The following is a 24780-nucleotide window of genomic DNA, read 5'->3' on the forward strand; positions in this document are numbered from 1 at the left end:
TACTCAATTCCTTCACCTGTTTGTGTTTTCCTGCAATTCCTTAAGGGATTTTTGAGTTTGCTCTTTAATTCCTTCTATTTGTTTACTTGTGATCTCCTGTAATTCTTTATGGGATTTTTTTGTTGTTGTTGTTGTTTTCTCTTTAAGGGCTTGTACCTCTTTACCTGTATTCTCCTGTATTTCTTTAAGGGAGTTATTCGTGTCCTTCTTAAGTTCTTCTATCAGCATTGTGAGATATGATTTTAGATCTAGTTCTTGCTTTTCCGGTGTTTTGGGATATCCAGGACTTGCTGCAGTGGGAGTACTAGATTCTGATGAAGCCAAATAGTCTTGTTTTCTGTTGGTAGGATTCTTGCGTTTGCCTTTCACCATCTCTAGATTTTTGGTGTTAGATGTTCTTAGTGTCTCTGACTAGAGCTTGTCCTGTCCCTGCTGCCCTGCAAGTCCCCTGAGACTCATGGGGTCTGTGCTTCCCTGCTGGTGCTCCCATCTTAAAAACTCAACGGAGAGAAAATGGCAGCTCTCACCCGAGTCTCTGGGTTAAGGCACTCCCTGGAGGTTGGCCCTCCACTTGCAGGGAAGGGGCAGAGAAAGTCACTGATCCAACTCTGTCACTCGGAAGCTGAGAGGATCCTGTCCCTGCCACCCTGCAACTCCCCTGCGACTCGTGGGTCCTGTGCCTCCCAGCTTGATTGAACTTTTAATATGTAAGACTGTGAGACTTTAGATCTTGGGGATGAATAAGAACATAAGGGTTGAGGCTTAATAGTGATGTGTTTGTGTGTCAAGTTGACATGGGGTTAATTTTACTGGCTGGTTTTGTGTGTCAACTTGACACAGGCTGGAGTTCTCATAGAGAAGGGAGTTTCAGTTGTGGAAGTGCCTCCATGAGATCCAGCTGTGGGGCATTTTCTCAATTGCGCCTTGTGGGTGGTGCCATCCCTGGGCTGCAAGTCTTGGGTTCTATAAGAGAGCAGGTTGAGCAAGCTAGGAGAAGCAAGCCAGTAAAGAACATCCCTCTATGGCCTCTGCATCAGCTCCTGCTTCCTGACCTGCTTGAGTTCCAGTCCTGACTTCCTTTGGTGATGAACAGCCATGTGGAAGTAAGCCAAATAAATCCTTTCCTCCCCAACTTGCTTCATGGTCATGATGTTGTACAGGAATAGAAACCCTGACTAAGACAGACCCCAATACTGAATAAGATAAGGTAGGGCCCCTGTCTATAATGATGAATGATCTCAACAGCCTACAAATTTGTCTAAGGGTAGTGGAGTTTTGCATAAACCAACTAAAACTCCTACCATGCTTCTGGAAAAGCTATAGGAAATCTTCTAGACCTATCTACCCATATATCCAGAAGCCCCAGAGACTAGAGGATGTTTAACATAACCATTTTTAACCTGTCATACTCCTAAAGTTCCAGGGAAGAAACCTGTGATTAACATAGCCTTCATTACCCAGTCACACCCACAGATTGGGAAACCCCAGGAACCATTCCAGAGCCTGAGACAGGCAGATCTTTGAGGTCAAGGCTAGCCAGGTCTGCAGAGCAAGTTCTAGGACAGCCAAGCTTAAGAAGTAAAGGAAGCTATCCAAACAAGAAAGCTTGTGAAAATTTATTTGACAAAGGGAACCATGTTCCAGCCTCAATAAACATCAGAGTTTGGCAAGTTCAGCCATGTGCTTCTCTGTCTTTAGAGTCAAGGATGCAAGAAAGGAGTTCTGGATTCTCTCCATGCAACTAAGGAAAGTGGCAGAAGCCTATGTCAGGGGTGTCTCTCATAGAGGCCTAAAAAGACCATTTTGTAAAGCTGTGAAGGTGAAACCTGGATTGCCTTGGAGAGTCCAAGATGTTGGAGATCCTAGTGACATGGTATACCTGCCAAGAAAAGTGGCTAATAGGTAATAGAACTAGCCCAAGAGGAAAAAATAGTATTTTGCAGTCAACCAAAACTAAAAGGAGTTGGTAATATGAAGAGTACTTGACATCAGACATGAAAATGGAGTGGTTGGAGGTTACTAAGCGGGTGTTTAGTCTTGCTTTTATTCTAACTATGCCCCCTTTCTTCTGTTTTGGAATGGTAATGCATGTTATTTGCCATTATATGATGATGCCAGACATGATCAAGTTGGAAAAACAAGGTCTGCTTCTGTTGATGTCTTAAGAACTTATACAGATAGTGGCCTTATTTCTTTCAACTTGTGCTGAGGAAGCACATCATGGTGGAGCATGTGGCAGAGCAAAACCTTTTTTCTCAAGCCATATACAAAAGGGTCAGGGGTTGGGGTTCTATTATCTCCTAAAGGGAAAGATCAGTGGCTTAAATCTATCACACATATGGCCAACCACATGGGGTTCTAATACTTCTCCCAAGTGCCTTCCTGGGGGAGCAGGCATTTAACTTTCAGACTTTGGTAACATATATGGTCCAAACTGTAACTCATGACTTTATTGACATCTTATACATGCATGGCACTTCAGATGCTTGCATACCATGGGCTGTGTGCCTTATGTACCTAATCATGCATTTTAGGAAAGCAATTGTGTTGTATAGATCTGGGCTTCTTTCACACTCCTTTCTGGTTCCATTCTAAACATTTGAAAGTGTTTTTTAGAAAAAGACTGTAGAAATGATCTTCCTCTGGGATAAAAACTGATACTGCACAATGATTACAGTCCCCTATACCCTAGTTGGAGAAACTCACCTGAGTTGAGAGGTGGAGGCAAAGTCCACTCAATGAAAGGGTGTCGGTCATAAGTGTTGGCCCGCTGGCACTTTTGAACATCCCCATCATTTTGGATCATATCTACAATTTCCTGTGTCCAGGTGGTACCTAGAAGCATTAGTTATTTTCAGTTCTAACCACTCATGGCACAATTCAGTTTTATTTAATCAACCACTCATATAGTGAACAAAGCTGTATTCAAATTTGCTGGGTTCTAGATAGAATCAACTCACCTATTACATTCTTTTGTCTTCCTCTAAGCACTAGTTCTCATTATCCTTCTGTTCTCATTGTCACTTTGTGACTGTAGTATATGCTGTTTTTAATTCTCTGTCTTCTTTCTGCCTGGCATTCAATAAAGTACTTTGTTCCCCATAAATGGAGTTTGAATGAATAAATATGGAGTCAGTCAAATGTGGATTGACTCAAAGATGAATTAGCCAGTTCATTTGCATGACAGAAACTCCTTTTTGCCTACCAGACATATACTCTTCTCTTACAAATTAAGAGATAGTCCCTGGTTCCTTCCAGTCTCTCTGGGCTGGTGTCCTGAGCGGACCTTGGGAGCAAGCTCTGCAGCCAGTACCACAATACCCAGAGGAAGCTCCACTCCCAGGCTCTCTGACACTCTCAGGATCAGAGGTGAAGAGGACCGAACATCTGTCCCAACACCAGGAGTAACTGGGACCAGCGGGACTAGACACACAGGAACTCTACCAGTAGAGTGTCTTGGATTCCTTCCAGTCTCTCTGGGCTGGTGTCCTGAGCAGACCTTGAGCCCAGGCTCCTCAACCAGTTCCACAAAACCCAGAGGAAGTTGCTGCACTCCCAGGTGCTCTAATAAGCTCAGGGTCACAGGATCCCAGAATCACAGGATCACAGAGACAGCTTGACTCTGAGGAGTTCTGACACAACCAGGATCACAGGAAGGACTGATTCCAGTCAGATTTAGAAAGGGCAGGTAACACTAGAGATAACCAGATGGTGGGAGGCAAGCATAAGAAAATAAATAACACAAACCGAGGTTACTTGGCATGATCAGAACCCAATTCTCTCAACATAGCAAGTCCTGGACACACTATCACACCAGAAAAGCAAGATTCAGATCTAACATTACTTATCATAATGAGGACACAGGATCTTATGAAAGACATAAATAGCACCCTCAAAGAAATACAGGAGAACTCAGGTAAAGAGCAAGAAGCTCTTAAAGAGGAAACACAAAAATCCCTTAAAGAACTACAGGAAAACACAATCAAACAGGTGAAGGAAATGAGCAAAACCATCCAGAATCTAAAAATGAAAATAGAAACAATAAAGAAATCAGAAAGAGAGACAACCCTGGAGATAGAAAACCTAAGAAAGAGATCAGGAGTCATAGATGCAAACATCACCAATAGAATACAAGAGATAGAAGAGAGAATGTCAGGGGCAGAAGACACCATAGAAAACATTAACACAACAGTCAAAGAAAATGCAAAAAGCAAAAAGCTCCTAACACAAAACGTGCAGGAAATCCAGGATGCAATGAGAAGACCAAACCTAAGGATAATAGGTATAGAAGAGAGTGAAGACTCCCAAGGTAGTGGGCCAGTAAATATCTTCAACAAAATTACAGAAGAAAACTTCACTAACCTAAAGAAAGAGGTGCCCATGAACATACAAGAAGCCTACAGAACTCCAAATAGACTGGACCAGAAAAGAAATTCCTCCCATCACATAATAATAAAAACACCAAATGCACTAAACAAAGAAAGAATTTTAAAAGCAGTAAGGGAAAAAAGGCAAGTAACATATAAAGCAGGCCTATCATAATTACACTAGACTTCTCACCAGAGACTATGAAAGCTAGAAGATCCTGGGCAGATGTCATATAGACCCTACAAGAACACAAATGTCAGCCCAGTCTACTATACCCAGCAAAACTCTCAATTACCATAGATGGAGAAAACAAGATATTCCATGACAAAACAAAATTTACACAATATCTTTCCATAAATCCATCCCTACAAAGGATAATAGATGGAAAACAGCAACATGAGGAGCAAAACTATACCCTAGAAGAAGCAAGAAGGTAATCTTTCAGCAAATCCACACAAACCTAATTCCACCTCTTACAACAAAAACAATAGGAAGTGACAATTACCTTTTCTTAACATCTTAATATGAAAATTAATATCAGCAACATATCCTAAGTGATTCAAACCCAAAAATATGAAGAATTAGAAATTTGTTGATTGTCATCCAATGGTCTCTCTAATTTGGTAATTGGAGAAATAGGTCAATATTGTACAATCTATATATACTTTTAGCTTGTTTGTGACAGTCTTGCTGTGTACAACATAAGGGTCTTGAAATCTTGCTTCTCCTATCTCAGCCTCTCTCTTAGTAGTATTGTTTATTTCATGTCTTTACACTATACTATGGTTTTCAGAACAACATATATATTTTAAAAGTATTTATATACCCAAGGGAGACATAAACAATTAACTTGGGTGGTGGCTTGTAGGAATGAGAACAACAAAGAGTGAGAATGAATGCTTTGCTTGACATTTGTAGCTCTTGTATCAAGTTTGAAGAAGAGGACTTTATAAGATACTCTTTCTCTGAGATGAATGCTTTTCCAAATTATCACAGCTAATGAACTAGATTCTTACCCTCCCTTGATGTCTGTGCCACCCTCCCAGTAGAACCATTTTTTCATTGAAACAGTTGGTGAATGACTTTATGGATAGACCATCTTAATACACACACCATTTCTTAAATGAATGTAACCTGTTCTCTGTGGCCTGAGAATAAAGTTACTCACTCAAACCAAATAGTTTTGACCATAGCAGGAAGTCTTATCTGAAATTTGTGCCTACAATTCATTCCTTGGCACAACAGAACTGTCAACTCTCAGCTTAGCTACAATGGAGGTAAAATCCTTTGGTGATGTGAAGGTTATTGAAGTACAACCTTATTACAATGAAATCCAATGTCTAAAAATTGTTATTATTTTGGGCTTGTACCACAGTAAGAGCCAAGATTTTAAACTCTACTAAATACAAATCAAACAATCAAACAAAAAGACTTTATATATTTATGTTCATTTAAGAAAATACTAGTAGTGATGTATTATTTTGAAATATACTGTTAATATGTATGGAGTTATTTAAAATTTATATTGAGAAAAACATGTATTTTCAGTGTTGATGTATACAAGCATCTACATAACACTGTTAAATTGATTGTTGTTTTATATCAAACAACTTTTATAATACTCATTTTTATTGTTATAATTTTTTATAAATTTTAAGGAATATAACAAAAAAAGATATTGTAGGTATTAAAGAGGGGGTCTCTGGGAGGAGTTGGGGTACAAAAGGGAAACAAGAATGTGATTTAATTCTATTTATTTAAAATTTTTTTAAATAACAAATTCAGATAAATTGAAATCATGTAACATTTTTTTATCATAATACAATAAAAGTTAAAAAAAAAAGAACAGATACTCCCATTTTAGTTAGGTAATTAGCTATCTAAAGGCTACAGTTTTCAGTTTTTCTTGTACCAAGATACGGTCACTACTTTTGATTGTCTCTTTTCTCACAGATAAACCAAACACACTAGGTGTAAACATAAACTAAAATGTCACTATTGCCACAGGACGGTTCGGAAGGGAGAAATACACTTGAGAAGTACACTGAAAGGCTTCTTACTTATTGCTTAAAGGCTTCAGTAGAACTATGGCTATTTTGACATGAAGAATGGAAATACAAATTGAATATCACCTGCCCTAGAAAATAATATTATCTGGAGGGAAACAAGGCAGGTTTGTTCCACCTGGAAGTAATGTAGTGTTTCTGGGAGGTTGAGAGGTACTGAGAGAAATACAATAAGGCCAAAGATAGGAGGGAGAGAGAGAGACAGAGAGAGAGAGAGAGAGAGAGAGAGAGAGAGAGAGAGAGAGAGAGAGAGAGAGACACACAGAGAGAGAGACAGAGAGACAGAGAGAGACAGAGAGAGAGACAGAGAGAGAGAGACAGAGAGAGAGACAGAGAGAGAGACACAGAGAGAGAGACACAGAGAGAGACAGAGAGAGAGAGAGACAGAGAGAGAGACAGAGAGAGAGACAGAGAGAGAGACAGAGAGAGAGAGCCAGACAGAGAGAGAGAGACAGAGAGAGAGAGACAGAGAGAAAGACAGAGACAGAGAGACACAGAGAGAGAGACAGAGAGAGAGACAGAGAGAGAGACAGAGAGAGAGAGAGACAGAGAGAGAGAGACAGAGAGAGAGAGAGAGAGAGAGAGAGGGAGAGAGAGAGAGAGAGAGAGAGAGGGAGGGAGGGAGGGAGGGAGGGAGAGAGGAAGAAGAGGAGGAGGAAGAAGAGGAGGAGGAAGAAGAGGAGGAGGAGGAGGAGGAGGAGTCGTCGAGAGGAGATGAGAGGAGAGACCACTGACCAGAGGTCAGAGTCCTTACAGGTAGATGCATATTTTTCAAGCTAGACTTATCAAAATTTTCTGCTCTAAGAAAAAGTGCATATTTGAGTCAGGGAAAGCCACATGTCCAGTGAAAGACAGACAGAAATGGAGAGCCTATAGCAACCTGAATCCTTGTTGAGTAACTCCTAAGCTAGATCTTGGCCAAATGAGCAACAGGAGTTGAAATGCTAACCAATACGGAGCACAGAGGTGGTCCTTTTTCAAAATTCATTTGTATCTTTATGTCAAAATCAAATGTTACTAAATCAAGGGTCCAAACTCCTAACTCTATCATACTATGTGGGATGAAAAAAATCAAATGGTATTGGGGAAGGGAAAGCCCCATGAGTCATTTACCAATGTTTTCCCAAGGGGAATGTTCCTTGCTCCCCCCCCTCCCCCCGCCATCAGGTCCATGTCATTCTTTGTATTTTCTGATCCTTTTTCATAGTCCCCTCTTTGTTCCCCAGGATTAACTCTTCTCTGTTTTTCTCACAATGGATGTGCATGTGTTCTCAGCACTACCTCTGGGCTGCAGGTGCTCAAGTCCATGCCAATCTAGGACACTAGAAGGCACAGCTTAGGTGCTAGAGAGGTGAATACAGAAGAGTGGTGGGCTGGCAAAATCCATGAATTTCCATTTTATTTCCCACAGTTTGTGCTTTGTAATTTCTGTGTAAACACTTCATAATTTCACCTAGTCTTTACGGTGTTTGTTATGGTTGGACCATCTCTGTCTTTCAAGAGCTTAGTTAAGGGAGAATCCAATAGGATAGGGTATTGACCCGTAGGAGTTGGAATGGTTGTTTTGTTCTATTTTGTTCTTCCCCACCCAGGGACTTGACTAGATAAAGCTCCACCCATCCTCTTTTAATGCAGATGCCCATGTTAGGAAGCACTTGTTCTGTGTAAGTGGCCTTTCCTGCTACTTTTCTTATACTTACCTGCTTTTGCATAGGTTGCAATGAGGAGATCATCAGGCTTTGCTTGGAAGTTCCAGATTTTGTCCCAGTTTTCAATCATCATCTTGGACATGAGAATCCCATTCATTTCCCTGGTTTCTGGCTGCAGGTTCAGTTCATCAAGATGGAGGTCTTTCATTTCTTCCAAGGACATCTTAGAATGGGGACTTGACAGGTTCTATAGGAGGGGAATGAGTGTTACTTCTAATATTTAGGCTTAACTTTGAAAAAGCATTTTTCTCAGGTGACGAGAAGAGTTACTGGCATGTTTTGTGCTCATTTAGTGAGAAAAGCAAAGTTGTCAGCATGTGGAACATTTGCAACATGCCTACAAACATCTCTGAGAGAACAGCTACCAGGAAGGAAGACAACCAGGGAGGAATCCACCACTTTGTGTTGTCTCCTTGGAACCAGACTATTTGAGACCTGAGAAACAGGTACAGACATGGGTTATGTCATAGATCATGGCTTACTATGGGATTCAAGGAGCATGAAGTAGACTGGATTCAAAACAGTGCTAAAGTGGAAGTAGGCTCATTAAATTGTTTCTACCTCTAGACTAGTGCAAAGTTTATAGAAATAACTTCATAGAACATCTTGTTAGGGTCCCTACCTATGAAACTATGTTCATCAAAGGGCCACAGCAAGGCAGTCTGGCTGACAGAAATCTTTCTGGAAGTCATCAGCGGTAGGACTCAGCTGAAGAACAACCACTATCTAAAGCCATCCTATATATCTTGGAGAGCAAACACAACCTACCCCCACACATATTGTATGAACTGGCTTTGAATGCGTGTTCCTATATTCTCCACTATTAATCGCTGTACTGGCAGCACTGGGTACTGGCCCCACAAGACCTGGTTTCTATATAAATGTTTGTCGATTCCTCACCTACCCAAAAAGATATAAACTGAGTAATCAAGTAGTCTTTGAGATTATCATGTTCAAAAGCAAGCTGCCCTTGGGAGGTCACATAGCCCTCAATCTGTCCAAAAGGCAACAATAGACTGGTCATAGTCCTGCTACTGATTAAGTAAGCTCTGGAGCTTTTCCCATTATGCTTTTGAGGGTTTTGTTTTGTTTTGTTTTGTTTTGTTTTGTTTGTATGAGAGAGTAAAGGGCTTTGGAAGAATAAAGATCTGGAGACTTGTGCTTGGAGGAGAATTGGAGCATAGCAGAGATGTAGAGCAGACAGAAGCACATGGTAGAGACTAGTGGTAGGGGAGCTTAGCTGAGTCTAGATGGCCACCTGAAGACCTGTCCTGAGCACTACTATGCAGATGTCTCTGTGACTTTGTTATTAAATCTCAAGCAGGAGCACCAAAAGCCCCTACAATACAATGGCTTAAGACATGACATCTATTTCTATGATGAATAATTTTGTTTCAATTTCTTGAAATCTCAGAATTACATTTACATAGATCTGTATGTGGTGTTGCATACCTGTAGATAGCCCTAGCACTTGGAGACTGAAGCAGGAGGACTTTGAACTTGAGACCATTCTGGACTGCAAAGACACATATACTCACATCCTTTTATACAGAAGGAAAATAAGAAAAGCCATAGCATTTCTGGTTTTGTTCTAAAATTATAAGAATGATCTTGGGATGCTAGGAAATGCTGATGTGGCCAAGAGTTTGATAAAATGAAACATTTAACAGGTGAAACTTGCAGTTAGAGCTTATTATATTATTGCAGTATTTTGTATGAGGATTCAGTTTTATCAGGTTGGTGAGTAAGAGAACTGAGGTTCCATACTGAAAAGCTTAATTTATAAGATTTAGGCTAATTTTTGAGATAAGATATTAATTTTCAGAATAAGGGTCTACACTGCCACCCATAGTTCTGAATGTTGCACATGAGTTCAATAAAGTTATTATAATGGTCACTCCATTTATAAGAGACAAGTATTCTTTGAAAATTCTGGTGTCACTTATAGCATGCAAAGTGACCCACCAAAGGCTAGAGCATGCTGTTCTAGGGCTTGGCAGCTCTTTCCTCTCACACTGCAGCTGTGTGAGATACCATCTTTCCTCTTCTTCCTGGTGAAGTTTATTGCTTTGATTTCTATTCTGAAGGTTATTTATAGGCAGCCACAGAAGTGTCTGGGAATGTGGCAGGATTAGTGCTCTGGTTCCTAAGGCAGTGGGCTCTACTTAACAGGCTGTTCCTGTCTCAGTAGCTTTGACCTGAGAAGCTTCATTTAACCTATCTTCTATTTGTTCTTTCCAAACTTGAAAGGGGAGGTTCCCCCTTCTCTGAGCAGGAGAAGAGTAGGGAGTAATGGGAGAACAATTTGTAAGGGTAGGACTTGGAGGGGGGTGCTGTGATCAGGATGTAAAGTGAATAAATAAATAAATGGAGAAAAAAGGAAAGGATTCCGGGATAAATAAAACATATGTGGCAACTATCTTTTAAAGACATGCCCTCCTCTTTCATTTGAAGTGACACACTTACTGGCAATGTGTTGACCTTTCCTAGGAATTCATTTCACCAAGGTCAGAGGTGAGGAAACAGGGCAGGAGGGTTTGGAGATATGTCCTAAAGTAGCCTGAGGGAAGAGTGGTTTCTGAAATTTTTGCTTTTTTTCTCAGAGACAGATTTTTTTTTTTTAATGGAAAATGAATGCTCTATGAACCAACAGAATGATGCAGAGGAAATCTCAGTGCACACTACTAAGTGCAAGAAAGCTATCTGAAAAGGTGACAGATTGTGCAATTCCAACTATGTGGTCTTATCAGGAAGGTGAAACTATGGAGACAGTGGAGGTGAACAGGGATCTACAGCTAGGATGGAAAATGAATATGGGAAGATGGAGGTGATTAGTGGGCAAAAATGACTGCATGACAACATGACTGTGAATGCCAATTGTTATAAAGGCTCCATAGGATGTGGAACCCAGGCATGGGGGGGGGGGAGTAGACTTGTCATCCCAGAACTGAGGAAGAAAGATAAAGGTTACCCTCAGTGACATACTGAGTTTGAAAACAGCCACTAATTGAGAGAGAAAATGATAGGGGGAGTCAGAGACAGAGAGACGTGAAGACAGACAGAAACAGAGTTGAAGACACAATGTGGAAGAGCTGAAGCCAAGAATGCAGGCAGACAGTCCCTTTTTACCTTCCCAGGACTTTGAGGAGACCAGCCTCACCAAAACTCTGACCTTAGAACTTGTGTCTCAGTATCTGGAAGCTAGAACACTTATCTTGCTTTAAACCACCAAATTTGTAGTAATCTCTTAAGCAGCAACAGGAAGCTGACACAGCAGCTACCCAGACGTGAAATATAGATGAGGAACTCATTCAGACACTAGATGAGACAGACTTTGTAGTGGGGATGATGATGATGATGATGATAATGATGATGATGATGATGATGATGATGACGACGACGACTTTGGTTTTTCAAGATGGTTTCTCTGTATAGCCCTGGATGTCCTGGAACTCACTCTGTAGACCAGGTTGGCCTTGAACTCAGAAATCCACCTGGCTCTGCTGCCCACGTGCTGGGATTAAAGGTATATGCCACCACTGCCCCACTGCAGTGGGGGATTATGATGAAGAAGCAACTGTTATTTGTGAAATTACTGGTTAATCACTTAATACATATCAGGTTGTTTGAAACCACTGAAGTCCTGACAAGACTTTTCTTTGTAAACCATTTGATGATACATTTTCCTTACCTGTGTACCCAATGTGGCAAAATCAGACTTGAAGTAACAGCTCTTCTCATCACACCTCCTTATTCCTGAGGATCCCAGTGGACCTTATGCGTGGAAAGGGAAAAACCCCACACTCCCAAGGGGAAAGCATGAAGTAAGGTTTATTTGATCCTTTGGTCTAGGGTCAGAGACTTGGAATGACTGGATGAGAAACATAAACTGACAACATGCCAGAAGCACTCTAGAAACTCCTCAGCCTAGAGTCAAGTCCCTGGAGTAAAGTCTGTTGTTGAAGAGTCAGAGGGACAGGACCTAGAACAGACCTGCCTGACATGATCAGACCCTGCATGAAGAAGACTCTAGTTCACAAAGTTCTTTTATGGGTTCTTGTAAATATATTGTGTACTTCCCCTTAATATGGGATCGCTCATGCCTGGAGACCCCTGGCAGAGACTCTGGGGCCAGTGCAGTAAAAAGTTGCTAAGTTACTCTGCTCTTAGGGAAAACACTTGGTGGGGACAAAGCCACAGTATAGGAGTATTAAGAAAAAGACCACCCCAGTCCCACATAAGTGCAATGGTAGTAGGGAATAGCAGATGTAGTGCACAATTCTCAGTTGACCTTAGCAATACAGTTAGGGCAGGCTCTCACCTATGGATGTTTTTGGGAACTTCACTCATATGCTTCCATTCATCCTTTCTTACTGCACACATGAATCTCTCTCTCTCTCTCTCTCTCTCTCTCTCTCTCTCTCTCTCTCTCTCTCTCTCTTTTCTCTTTCTTTCTATATATGGTTGGTTTGATTTGGAGGGTTGCTTGCTTTTCTGGGGGAGGAGGAGGTGATCTAAGGTCTTACTATGTACCTTGGCTTCCCTGGGGATTCACTAGTCTTGCCTGAAAAACACAGAGATCCACCTACGTCCTGAGCCTAAAGGCATTTGGAACCATGTACCAGTCACAAAATAAGTAAGAAAAAAATAAAATAAAAAAATAAAAAAATAAGAAACAAAGCACAAAAATAGATCTGATACCCAGAAGGTAACATACTTGCCGTAGTTGTTTTGATAGGTACAGTATTATAGATTAGCTAAAACCCTGCTGCTAATTTTCTCCCTCCTTTCCTTTTTCAACTCATGGAAAATTGTAATCATATAATAAACTATAATCACAGCTCTGATTTGGGCATGTCATTATCTTCACAATATTTTTGTGAAGATTGGATTTCATTTGTATTCATAATAGAATGATAAATAATACTTTCTATACATTTTTACTGTAGTTGATGTTGCAGTTTAGAGATTGAGAATTTACAAGGGACTGGGTTCCATTTCAATCATCTGGAAGAAAAGGCTAGTAAAGGAAATGTGAAAAAAATCTCAGGTGATCTCTTTCCTTCATTCAACATATTATCTTTTACAAGTTGTCAATAAGATTAAAACATGAACAACATTTTCTGTGGTATTTTTTCCAAAATTATTTAATCTGAATCTAAATGGGAAGAAAAAAATATTGAATATTCAGGATGTGAGCCATGCTGCTCAAAGGTGAACCCTGCAAAACAAAAGAGACTAGAAGAGGCTCCAGAGCAGTGGCTCTCAGCCTTTCTAATTCTATGACGCTTTAACACAGCTCCTCATGGACAGTGACCCCCAACCATAGCCTAACTGGAATTGTGTTATTGTTAAATCATAATGTAAATATCGGACATGCAAGATATCTGACATGTAACTCCCAAAGGGTTTGTTGAGAATGACTTCTCTAGATGAAAAGAGAAGCCAATACTCTGATTTGACTTTAATTAAAACCAAGCAACCAATTTCATGGAAATCAAGGGTCACTCCTCCAGAGAATCAGGTAAGCAGATCATCACTTTTCTCTCTGCTCTTCAATATCAAATTTTCCAGTCTTATCCATGTCTCTGTAGAAAAGTGGCTGTAGCCTCCTTCTTCTACTTCTTGTATCCATTTCCAGTGGATCACACAGATCTTCCGCCCCTAATTTCCTTTTCTATACTTACTGATTTGTACTAGACCCTAATTTTAGCAGGAACTTCCAGAAAACTCACAGGCCACTTTGACAAGAAAAGGTAGTAGGCTAACTACAGATCTATGCCTCTCTCTCCATTCCATCAACTCTAAATCCCCCCAGTCTCAACCTAAGCTCTGAAGTAGACCTTCTGCTGCAGCCTTTCCTCACTCTGTTTCCATTCTCAGGGGATTAACTAGATACCCATTGAACACTTAGCTTTACTCCCTCTTAGATCATCCTCAGAGCCATCTCCCAGTCCATTTCATTCTTAAGTCAGTTGCCAATAATGAGAAACACATTTTACTTGGAATGCCCAATGGCTACATTTACCAGGACCACCAAAGAATTTCCTACCAGGTAACAAACAGCCAGCACATCCTCCTAAATGCCAGAGAGGAAACAAAAGCAAGAGTGACACGCTTGACCTCCTAAAAGAGAAGACCAGATATGGTAGTGCCCAAAATTAATCTGTAAGTCCCACTTGCCTAAGGACAAGGTAACTTCCTGGATTGCTAGGAGTTGTAGTTCTTGAAAACTAAAAAATTCTCATGGGATAGTACAGTTGCCTATGGGTTTGTCTTTATAAATAATGTATTCCAGGGACACTCAGATAGGAAATTCCAAGGAGTTGTCCTGACCAAAGTCCATATCTTGGTCATTATTTAATATTTAATAAAGCTACTTTAAATTTGGTGTAAAATGGTTGAATTGGTTTTTCTCTGGGAAATCACAGAATAAACAGTATCAGCACATAGAATTATAATCTTTCCAATCCCACATGACTATATTTCATGTAAAAATACCATCAATTACAGGCAGTGCAATATGTCTCCTAAAGAGCCCATAAACCCAGAAAAGTAGGCCCTGAGTATTCTAACATAGGTGAAACAGAAAAAGCAACTTAAGGTAGCCTTTATGAATATGATTGAGATCCTTAAAGAGGAAATGAATAAATCCCTTAAAGAAATCTATGAAAACACAGTGGAAGAAAGTGAGTAAATCCATTTAGAACCGAAAAGCAGAAATAGAATCAATACAGAAAACTCAAACTGAGGAAGTTCTGAAAATGAAAAATTTAAGAACTCCATTAGAAACCACAGAGGCAAGTTTCACCAGAGGAAGACAAGAGATGGAAGAGAGAATTTCAGGCATTGAAGACAAGATAGAAGAAATGGATGCATCAGTCAAAGAAAATGTTAAATCTAAAACAAACAAACAAACTTCCTAGTAAAAACATCCCAGAAATATGGAGCACTATGAAAAAACTAAATATAAGAATTATAATAATAAGGCTGTACTTCGATGACCCTCACATCACCAAAGGACTTTACCTCCAGTGTAGCTAAGCTGAGAGTTGACAGTTCTGCTGCACTGAGGAATGAATTGTAGGCTTGATTTTTGGATTCAGACTTCCTGTTATGGTCAAAACTATTTGACTTGAGTGAGTGACTTTGTTCTCAGCCCACAGAGAACAGGTTACATTCATTTAGGAAATGTTGTGTGTATTCAGATGGTCTATCCATAAAGTCATTCATCAACTGTTTCAATGAACAATGGTTCTGCTTGGAGGGTGGCACGGACATCAGGTGAGGGTAAGAATCTAGTTCATTAGCTGTGATAATTTAGAAAAGCATTCATCTCAGAGAAAGAGTAACTTATAGTCCTCTTCTTCAAACTTGATACAAGAGCTACAAATGTCAAGCAAAGCACTCAGTCTCACTCTTTGTTGCTCTCTTTCCTACAAGCCACCTCCCAAGCTAATTGTCTATGTCTTCTTTGGGTATATAACTACTTTGAAATATATAAGCTGTTCTGAAAATCATAGTATAGTGTAAAAGCATGAAATAAACAATACTACTAATAGAGAGGCTGAGATAGGAGAAGCAATATTTCAAGACCCTTATGTTGTACACAGCAAGACACTGTCACAAACAAGCTGAAAGTGTACATAGATTGTACAATATTGGACCTATTTCTCCAATTACCAAATTAGAGGGACCATTGCCTTATTACAATGAAATCCAATGTCTAAAATTGTTCTTATTTTGGACTTGTTCCACAGTATGAGCCAAAATTTTAAACTCTACTAAATACAAAACAAACAAACAAACAAAAAGACTTTATATATTTATTTTCATTTAAGAAAATACTAGTAGTGATGTATTATTTTGAAATATACAGTTAATATGTTTGGAGTTATTTAAAATTTATATTGAGAAAAACATGTATTTTCAATGTTGCTGTAGACAAGCATCTACATAAGACTGTTAAATTGTTGTTTTATATTAAATAACTTTTATAATACTAATTTTTATTATAATATTTTATAAATTTTAAGGAATATGACAAAAAATATTGTAGGTATTGAAGGGGGATTTCTGGGAGGAGTTGGGGTTCAAAAGGGAAACAAGAATATGATTTAATTCTATTTATTTAAAATATGTTTTTAAATGTTAACAAATTCAGATAAATTGAAATCATGTAACTTTTTTCATCATAATGCAATAAAAGTTAAAAAAGAAAAAAATAAATTGTAGAAATTTAGAGAAAAAAAAGAATTATAATAATAAGAAAAATACAGAAAATAAAAGCAACCCATGTAAAGAGGCACTGAAAATATTTTCAATAAATTATAGAAGAAAATTTCCCTGACCTAAAGAAGGAGATAACTTAAGGTGCATGCTGAACACCAAAGATGCATGCTGAACACCAACTAGATTGGAGTAGAAAAAAACGTATCCAAGACACATAATAATTAAAACACTAAATGAGCAGAAGAAAGATTATTTAAAAACATCAAGGAAAAAGGCCAAGTAACATGTAAAGGCACATCTGTTAGAATTACATCTGCTGTCTCAATAGAAACTTTCAAAGCCAAAAGAGCTTGGTCAGATGTGCTGCAGACCCTAAGAGACCATGGATATCAGCCTAGGTTATTACACCAAGCAAAACTTTCAATCACCATAGACAGAAAAAAACAATACATTCCATGATAAATTTAAAGAATATATATCTAAAATTCCAGTCCTATAATCCTATAGAATGTTTTAGAAAGAAAACTCTAATCTAAAAATGTTAAATATGATCTGCTCCCCAGAGTTGATCCTGTGCACAGCTCTCCATACTCAGGTCCCACCAGGAGAGAACTGGTCTCTAAATAATGCTGACACACCTGTAAGCACAGGTAAGACTACAACTTCTGCTCAAATACCTGGCCTAAAATGGGCCCACCCGGAGACCTCAGAACACAGAAACTGAGGAGAAGCCTGAAACAAGATCCTTCTAGTTTCCATCTGCACCTGGAATCAACCCTGTGCCACAGATTTCTATACTCAAATTCCTCCTGGAGAGAACTGGTCTTGTAGGAGTACTGACACATAGGTTTGCAGGAGGGACAAGTCACAGTAAGAGAAAGCAAGACCAGCTAACATCAGAGATGACCAGGTGGTGAAAGACAAGGGCAAGAAGATAAGCCATAGAAACCAAGGCTACTTGGAATCAGAAACCATTTCTCCCACCACAGTGAGCCCTAGATACCCCAACACATCAGAAAAGCAAGACTCTGATTTAAAACATCACATCTCATGATGATGACAGAGGACTTTAAGAAGGATATAAATAACTCCCTTAAAGAAATACAAGAGAATGCAGGCAAACAGCTAGAAGACCTTAAAGAGGAAACACATAAAACCCTTAAAGGAAAAGAGTGAAATAATCCCATGCATCCTATCAGATCACCAAGGACTAACACTGGTCTTCAATAATACAAAAACAACAGAGAGCCCACATACACATGGAAGCTGAACAACTCTCTACTCAATGATAACTTGGTCAAGGAAGAAACAAATTAAAGACATTTTAGAATTTAATGAAAACTAAGGCATGGCATACCCAAACTTATGGGACACATTGAAAGCAGTGCTAAGAGGAAAACTAATAAGTTTTGAGTGCCTCCAAAAATAAACTGGGAGAGCACACACTAGGTGGTTCAACAGTACACCTGAAAGCTCTAAAACAAAAAGATGAAAATACACCCAAGAGGAGTAGATGGCAGAAATGACCAAACTCAGAGCTGAAATCAACCAAGTAGAAACAAAGAATCAACAAAACCAACAGCTGGTTCTTTGAGAAAATCAACAAGATAGATAAACCCTTAGCCAGACTAACCAGAGGGCACAGAGACAGTATCCAAATTAACAAATCAGAAATGAAAAGGGAGACATAACAACAGAAATCAAGGAAATTAAAAAACTCATCAGATCTTACTACAAAAGCCTATACTCAGCAAAACTGGAAAATCTGGATAAAATGGACAATTTTCTAGACAGATACCAAATACAAAATTTAAATCAGGATCAGATAAACCATCTAAATAGTCCCATAACACCTAAAGAAATAGAATCATACATTAAAAGTCTCCCAACCAAATAAGCCCAGGACCTGATAGGTTTAGTGCAGAATTCTACCAGACCCTCAAAGAAGACCTAATACCAATGCTCTTCAAACTATTCCACAAAATAGAAGCAGAAGGAACACTACCCAATTCGTTCTATGAAGCCACAGTTAGTCTGATACCAAAACCACACAAAGACACAACAAGGAAAGAGAACTTCAGACCAATTTCCCTTATGAATATTGATGCAAAAATACTTAATAAAATTCCCACAAACCAAATCCAAGAACACATCAAATGATCATTCAGGTAGATGAATGATCATTAGATCAAGTAGGTTTCATCCCAGGGATGCAAGGATGGTTCATTGTTTAGAAATCCATTAATATAATCCACTATATAAACAAATTCAAAGAAAAAAACACATGATCATTTCATTAGATGCTGAAAAAGCATTCAACAAAATTCAACATCCCTTCATGTTAAAAGTATTGGAAAGATCAATAATTCAAGGTTCATACCTAAACAGAGTAAAGGCAATATACAGCAAACCATAGTCAATGCCAAAGTAAACAAAGAGAAACATGAAGCAATCCTACTAAAATCAGGCACTAGACAAGGCTGCCCTCTCCCTTATCTATTCAATGTAATATTTGAAGTTCTAGCTAGAACAACTAAACAACAAAGGAGGTCAAAGAGATAAAAATGGGAAAGGTAGAAGTCAAAATATCACTATTTGAAGTTGATTATATAGTGTAGTTAAGTGACCCCCAAAACTCCACCAGAGAATACCTACAGCTCATAAACAACTTCAGTAAAGTGGCTGGATATAAAATTAATTCAAACAAATCAGTAGCTTCCTATACACAAAGGAGAAATGGGTTGAGAAAGAAATTAGGGAAATGACACCCTTCACAATAATCACAACCAATATAAAATATCTTGGTGTGACTCTAACCAAACAAGTGAAAGATCTGTATGACAAGAACTTCAAGTCTCTGAAGAAAGAAATCAATGAAGGTCTCAGAAGATGGAAAGATCTCCCATGCTCATGGATTGGCGGAATTAATATAGTAAAGATGGTCATCTTGCTGAACGCAATCTACAGATTTAATGCAATCCCCATCAAAATTCCAACTCAATCCTTCATAGAGTTAGAAAAAGCAATTTGCAAGTTCATCTGGAATAACAAAAATGATAGGATAGCCAAAACTATTTTCAACAATAAAAGAACTTCTGGGGGAATCACCATCCTGGACCTTAAGCTGTACTACAGAGCAATTGTGATAAAAACTGCATGGTATTGGTACAGTGACAGGCAGGTAGATCAATGGAATAGAATTGAAGACCCCAGAAATGAACCCACACACCTATGATCACTTGATCTTTGACAAAGGAGCTAAAACCATCTAGTGGAAAAAAGACAGCATGTTCAACAAATGATGCTAGTCTAACTGGAGGTTAGCATGTGAAATAATGCAAATTGGTCCATTCTTATCTCCCTATACAAAGCTCAAGTCCAAGTGGGTCAAGGCCCTCCACATAAAACCAGATACACTGAATCTAATAGAAGAGAAAGTGGGGAAAAGCCTCGAACACGTGGACATAGGAGGAAAAGTTCCTGAACAGAACACCAATGGCTTATGCTCTAAGGTCAATAATCGATAAATTGGACATCATAAAATTGCAAAGCTTCTGTAAGGCAAAGGATATTGTCAATAGGACACAATGGCAACTAATAGATTGGGAAAAGATCTTTACCAATCCAACAGAAGGCTAATATCCTATGTATAAACAGAATTCAAGAAGTTAGCCTCCAGGGAACCAAATAACCCAATTAAAAAATGGGAACAGAGCTAAACAAAGTATTCTCAACTGAGTAATATCCAATGGCAAAGAAGCACTTAAAGAAATGTTCAACATCATTAGTCATAAGGGAAATGGAAATGACCCTGAGACACCACTCAGAATGTCTAAGATCAAAAACTTAGGTAACAGTGGATGCTGGCAAGGATATGGAAAGAGAGGAACACTCCTCCATTGCTGATGGGATTGCAAGCTGGTACAACCACTCTGGCAATCAATCTGGCTGTTCCTCAGAAAACTAGACATAGTACTACCTGAGGACCCAGCTATATCACACCTGGGCATATACCCAGAAGATGCTCCAACGTGTAATAAGGACACATGCTCCACTATGTTCATAGCAGTCATATTTATAATAGCCAGAAGCTATAAACAACTTAGACATCCCGCAACAGAGGAATGGATATAGAAAATGTGGTACATTTACACACTTGAATACTACTCATCTATTAAAAACAATGACTTCATTAAATTTGCAGGCAAATGTATGGATCTAGAAAACATCATCTTGAGTAAGGTAACTCAGTTACAAAAGACCACACATGGTACGTACTCACTGATATGTGGATATTAGGCAAAGAGCATAGAATACTCGCAATATGATTCACTGACCATATAAAGCTCAACAGGAAGGAAGGCTACCAAATACCCATGGAAGGAGTTGCAGAGATTAACTATGGAGCAGAGACTGAAGGAAGGGCAAGCCAGCCTAAATATAGCTATCTCCTGAGAGGCTCTGACAGAACCTGACTAATACAGATGTAGAGGCTCACAGACATCTATTGAACTGAGTACAGGGTCCCCAGTGAAGGAGTTAGAGAAAAGACCTATGGAGCTGAGGAGTTTGCAGCCCCTTAGGATGAACAACAATAGGAACTAAGTAGTACCCTCAGAGCTCCCAGGGTCTCAACCACCAACCAAGGACTGCACATGGAGGGGTCTGATTGTTCTGGCAGCATGTGTATAGTAGAGGATTGCAAATTCGATCATCAACAGGAGGAGAGGACCTCGGCCCTATGAAGGTTCTGTGCCCCAGTGTAGGGGAATGCTAGGGCCAATAAGTGGGAGAGGGTGGGGTGGCAGGCATGGAGAGTGGGGAGGCAACAGGGGTTTGTTTTTGTTGTTCTTGTTTGTTTCTTTGTTTTTTGGAGGGGAAACTGGGAAAGGAGAAATTTACATGTAAATAAAGAAAATATTTAATAAAAAAAAGAGTGGATGCTTCACTCTTGCTTAGAAGTGGGAACAAATTAATCAAGGGCAGTAGGAGGTGGGAGGGACTTGTGAGGAAGAGTAGCAGTAGAGGGGAAAAAGGAAAGAATCAGGTATGGGAGGAGATAAACGAGATGTACATAGGGTCAGGAAATTGAACAATGGTGGGTAGCAATGGGAGTTTGGGAAGTGGGGGTAGCAGCTAGAAAGTCCCAGATTCCAGGAAAACAAAATCCTCCCATGACCCCACAGGGATGACATTAGCTAAAATACCCCATAAAGTGGATGCTCAACCTGTCGAGATAATATCCAGAGGTTAGTCATCCCCCCACAACTTTGAGGGATTGGGCCACCGAGCCATTTCCAAATTTTAACCCAGAATTGCTCCTATCTAAAGGAAATACAGCAACAAAGAGTGGAGCAGAGACTGAATGAAAAGCCATCCAGAGACTGCCCCATCTGGGGATCCATCCCACATACAGATACCAAAGTGAGACACTATTGCAGTTGCCAAGAAGTACTTGCTGACAGAAGCCTGATACAGCTGCCTCCTGAGGGGTTGTGCCAGATCCTGACCAATACAGATGTGGGTGCTGGAAGCCAACCATAAGACTGAGCACAGGGAGCCTAGTAGAGAAGCTAGGGGAAGGACTGAAGGAGCTGAAGGCGCCTTATCTGGAATCAGTGGGAAGGGAGGCTCTTGGTCCTATGAAGGCTTGATTGCTCAGTGTGGAGGAATGCTAAGGTGGTGGGGCAGGAGTGGGTAAGTGGTTGGGGGCGCACCCTCATAGAAGTAGGTTAAAAGGTGATGGGATAGGGGGTTTGCAGAGGGGAAACTGGGAAAGGGGCTAACATTTGAAATGTAAACAAATAAAATATCCAATTAAAAAGTTAAATACACACAGATAATACACGCACACACACAACAACAGTAATAAAATAACAAGAAACAACATTCACTGGTCATTGATATATTTCACCATCACTGTGTTTAATTCTCCAATAAAAGTCACACTAATAGAATGGAGGCAAAAACGAGATCCATTTTTCTGCTACATCCAAGAAACATAACAGCAAGTATAGATATCACTTTAGGGTCAAATGTTGGAAAAAGATATTCCAAGCATATGGACTTAAGAAGCAAGCAGTTATAGACATGCTAATAATTGATAAAACAAACAAACAAACAAACATGAAAACACACACACAAACAGAAACATTGACAAAAAAAAAATCCCTCATACTAAAACTAATCAGAAGAGATAGGGAAGGACACTACATACTCATCAAAGAAAAAAATCCAGAATGATGACATTTCAGTTTAAGCATCTATGCCCCAAATACACGGCACTCAATTTTTTAAAAGAAATACCATTACAGCTTAAATAACATATTGACCCTCATACAGTGATACATCAATATCCCACTCTTGCTAATAGACAGGTCATCCGAACAAAAACTAAACACAGAAATGATAGAGCTAAATGGCATTATAAGCCAAATGGATCTAACAGATATTTACAGAACATTCCACCCAAACACAAAATAATATGCCTTCTCAGTACCTCATGGGACTTTTATCAAAGTTGACCACATAATGTGACAGAAAGCAAGTCACAAAAGATACAAGGCAATTTAAACAATATACTGCACTATATCTGACTACCACAGATTAAAGTTGAATATCAACAACAAAAACAACAGAAATCTTAGAAACTCATAGAAACTTCTCAACTCTCTATTGCATAAAAATTAGGTCAAGACAGGCATAAAAATTAGGTCAAGACAGAAATAAGAAAGAAATTAAAGACTTTCTTGAATTGAATGAAAATGAATACCCAACATATGCAAACTGAGCAGACACAGACGTGTTCCTAATAGACAAATTCATAGCACTAAGTACATTCATTTAAAAAAAATGAAGAGATCATATACTACTAACTTAACAGCATTGCCTGAAAGCTCTAGAACCACTAAGACATCCCAATTAAATGTTTTTCTTTATGAGAGTTGCTTTGGTCATGGTGTCTTCACAGCAATGGAAACCCTAACTAAAACAAGTTGGTACCAGGGACTGCGGTATTGCTGTGATAGGCATGAGTATGCTTTTGGTTGGAGGAATGTAGATATTGGAACTTTGGATTTGGGAAGCAGTTGAATGCTTTAGTGGGGCTTAATGGAACATTCTAGTCGGAATGTAGAAGACATTGATGCTGAGAGTGATTTGAATTGTTGAAGCTTAGCTCTAGAGGTCTTAGAGGAGAGTTTTAGTGTGCTGCCTACAGATTGTTTTTGTGATTTTTTTGTGAAGATTGTATCTGCTTTTTTTCCCCTTGTCTGAAGAGTCAGCCTGAGGCTCAGGTGAAGAGACTGACGTTAATTGACAAAGGAGGATGCAAACAACAAAGTTTTGACTCTGTGCTGTGGTTTACTCTCATGAATAGCATTTTTATAAAGCATAACAAGCTTAGAAAATAAAAATACAAAATAGATGGTTCAAAGAATGAAGGGATACCTGAAAGTGTAATGGACCCAAATCCTGTATTCAAGGAGATAAACAGATTAAGGGAGTGATGACTTTGAGGCAAGACCACACCAAGCTATGCTAATTGTTTATGCTTTTGTAGTTGAGCAAAGGATAGTTTTATCTAGGCATTATTATTCCTTGGTTATTGTTTTCATTTGAATTTTTAATCTTAAAAAGTTATAATCCAGAAATTGAGAGTTCAACTGTGATCCAGAACATGAATAACACAAGCTTTTGATTCAGATCTTGAGGAATAGTGGCCATGAAAAGCTTAGGCTCCAGCATGGAAAATCACACATTTAATCCTAGGAGAAAGAGGCAAGCTGGTCTCTGAGTTTAAGGCCAGCCTGGTACAGACCAATTTCCAAGTAGAGAAAACTTAGGTAATCATAGAAAGAAGGAGACAGAGCATGCAGAGTTCAAGGTGAGTCTACCTGAGTAAATTCCAGGACAGCCAAGGTTAGGCAGTGAAGGAATTGGAAAACAGAAAGCTGTTGATGATGTAATAGAACAAAGAGAGAATATTCTAGTCCCAGCAAGGAGTAGAACTCAGCAGTTTTGGATAGGTGGCCCTAGATTTAGAGTTAAGAGTAGAAGGATTACTGGGACAACTAATGCTAATTAGCTAGAGCTAAGAAACTAGCAATCATTAAGAAGAGACCAACATCACTGAGGTGAAATCTTCTGAGAGAACAAAGAAGCTATGTTCCAGAGATAGCCAAGGTTATACCTTGTTCTGCAGTTGTACATGGCAATATGTAAGAATCATTCAGATGTAACTGGTTTTGAAGGCATTAAGGGGTCATGGAGAGCAGTTGAGGCTTTTCACTGTGAGAGGCTAAGGAAGGCCACTGGTGAAGGTTGTAATTGATGGCCCAGAACTAAAGGGGTCATGCACAGAAGTTGAGCCATGGCATCATGAACAGAGCCTAGGAAAGGCTATT

General features: G+C 39.3%; 1 protein-coding gene across 2 annotated transcripts in view; it reads right to left on the minus strand.

The window, feature by feature from the left end:
• The window catches only part of LOC116074695 (sulfotransferase 1C1), a 53254-nt gene that overhangs the window by 20114 nt on the left and 8360 nt on the right, over positions 1–24780 (minus strand). Inside the window, exons 1-3 of one of the 2 annotated variants that reach the window (XM_031347432.1) lie at positions 24271–24288; positions 8135–8330; positions 2707–2835 (exon numbers count right to left, since the gene is read on the minus strand). In XM_031347432.1, the coding sequence (XP_031203292.1) occupies positions 2707–2835; positions 8135–8306 (301 nt within the window). In that variant the 5' untranslated portion in view covers positions 8307–8330; positions 24271–24288. Of the gene's footprint in view, positions 1–2706; positions 2836–8134; positions 8331–24270; positions 24289–24780 lie in introns of those variants that run through there. The other variant, XM_031347431.1, reaches the window with a different exon arrangement.

This window comes from Mastomys coucha, unplaced genomic scaffold (genome assembly GCF_008632895.1).
Source record: "Mastomys coucha isolate ucsf_1 unplaced genomic scaffold, UCSF_Mcou_1 pScaffold3, whole genome shotgun sequence".
Taxonomy (NCBI): Eukaryota; Metazoa; Chordata; class Mammalia; order Rodentia; family Muridae; genus Mastomys; species Mastomys coucha.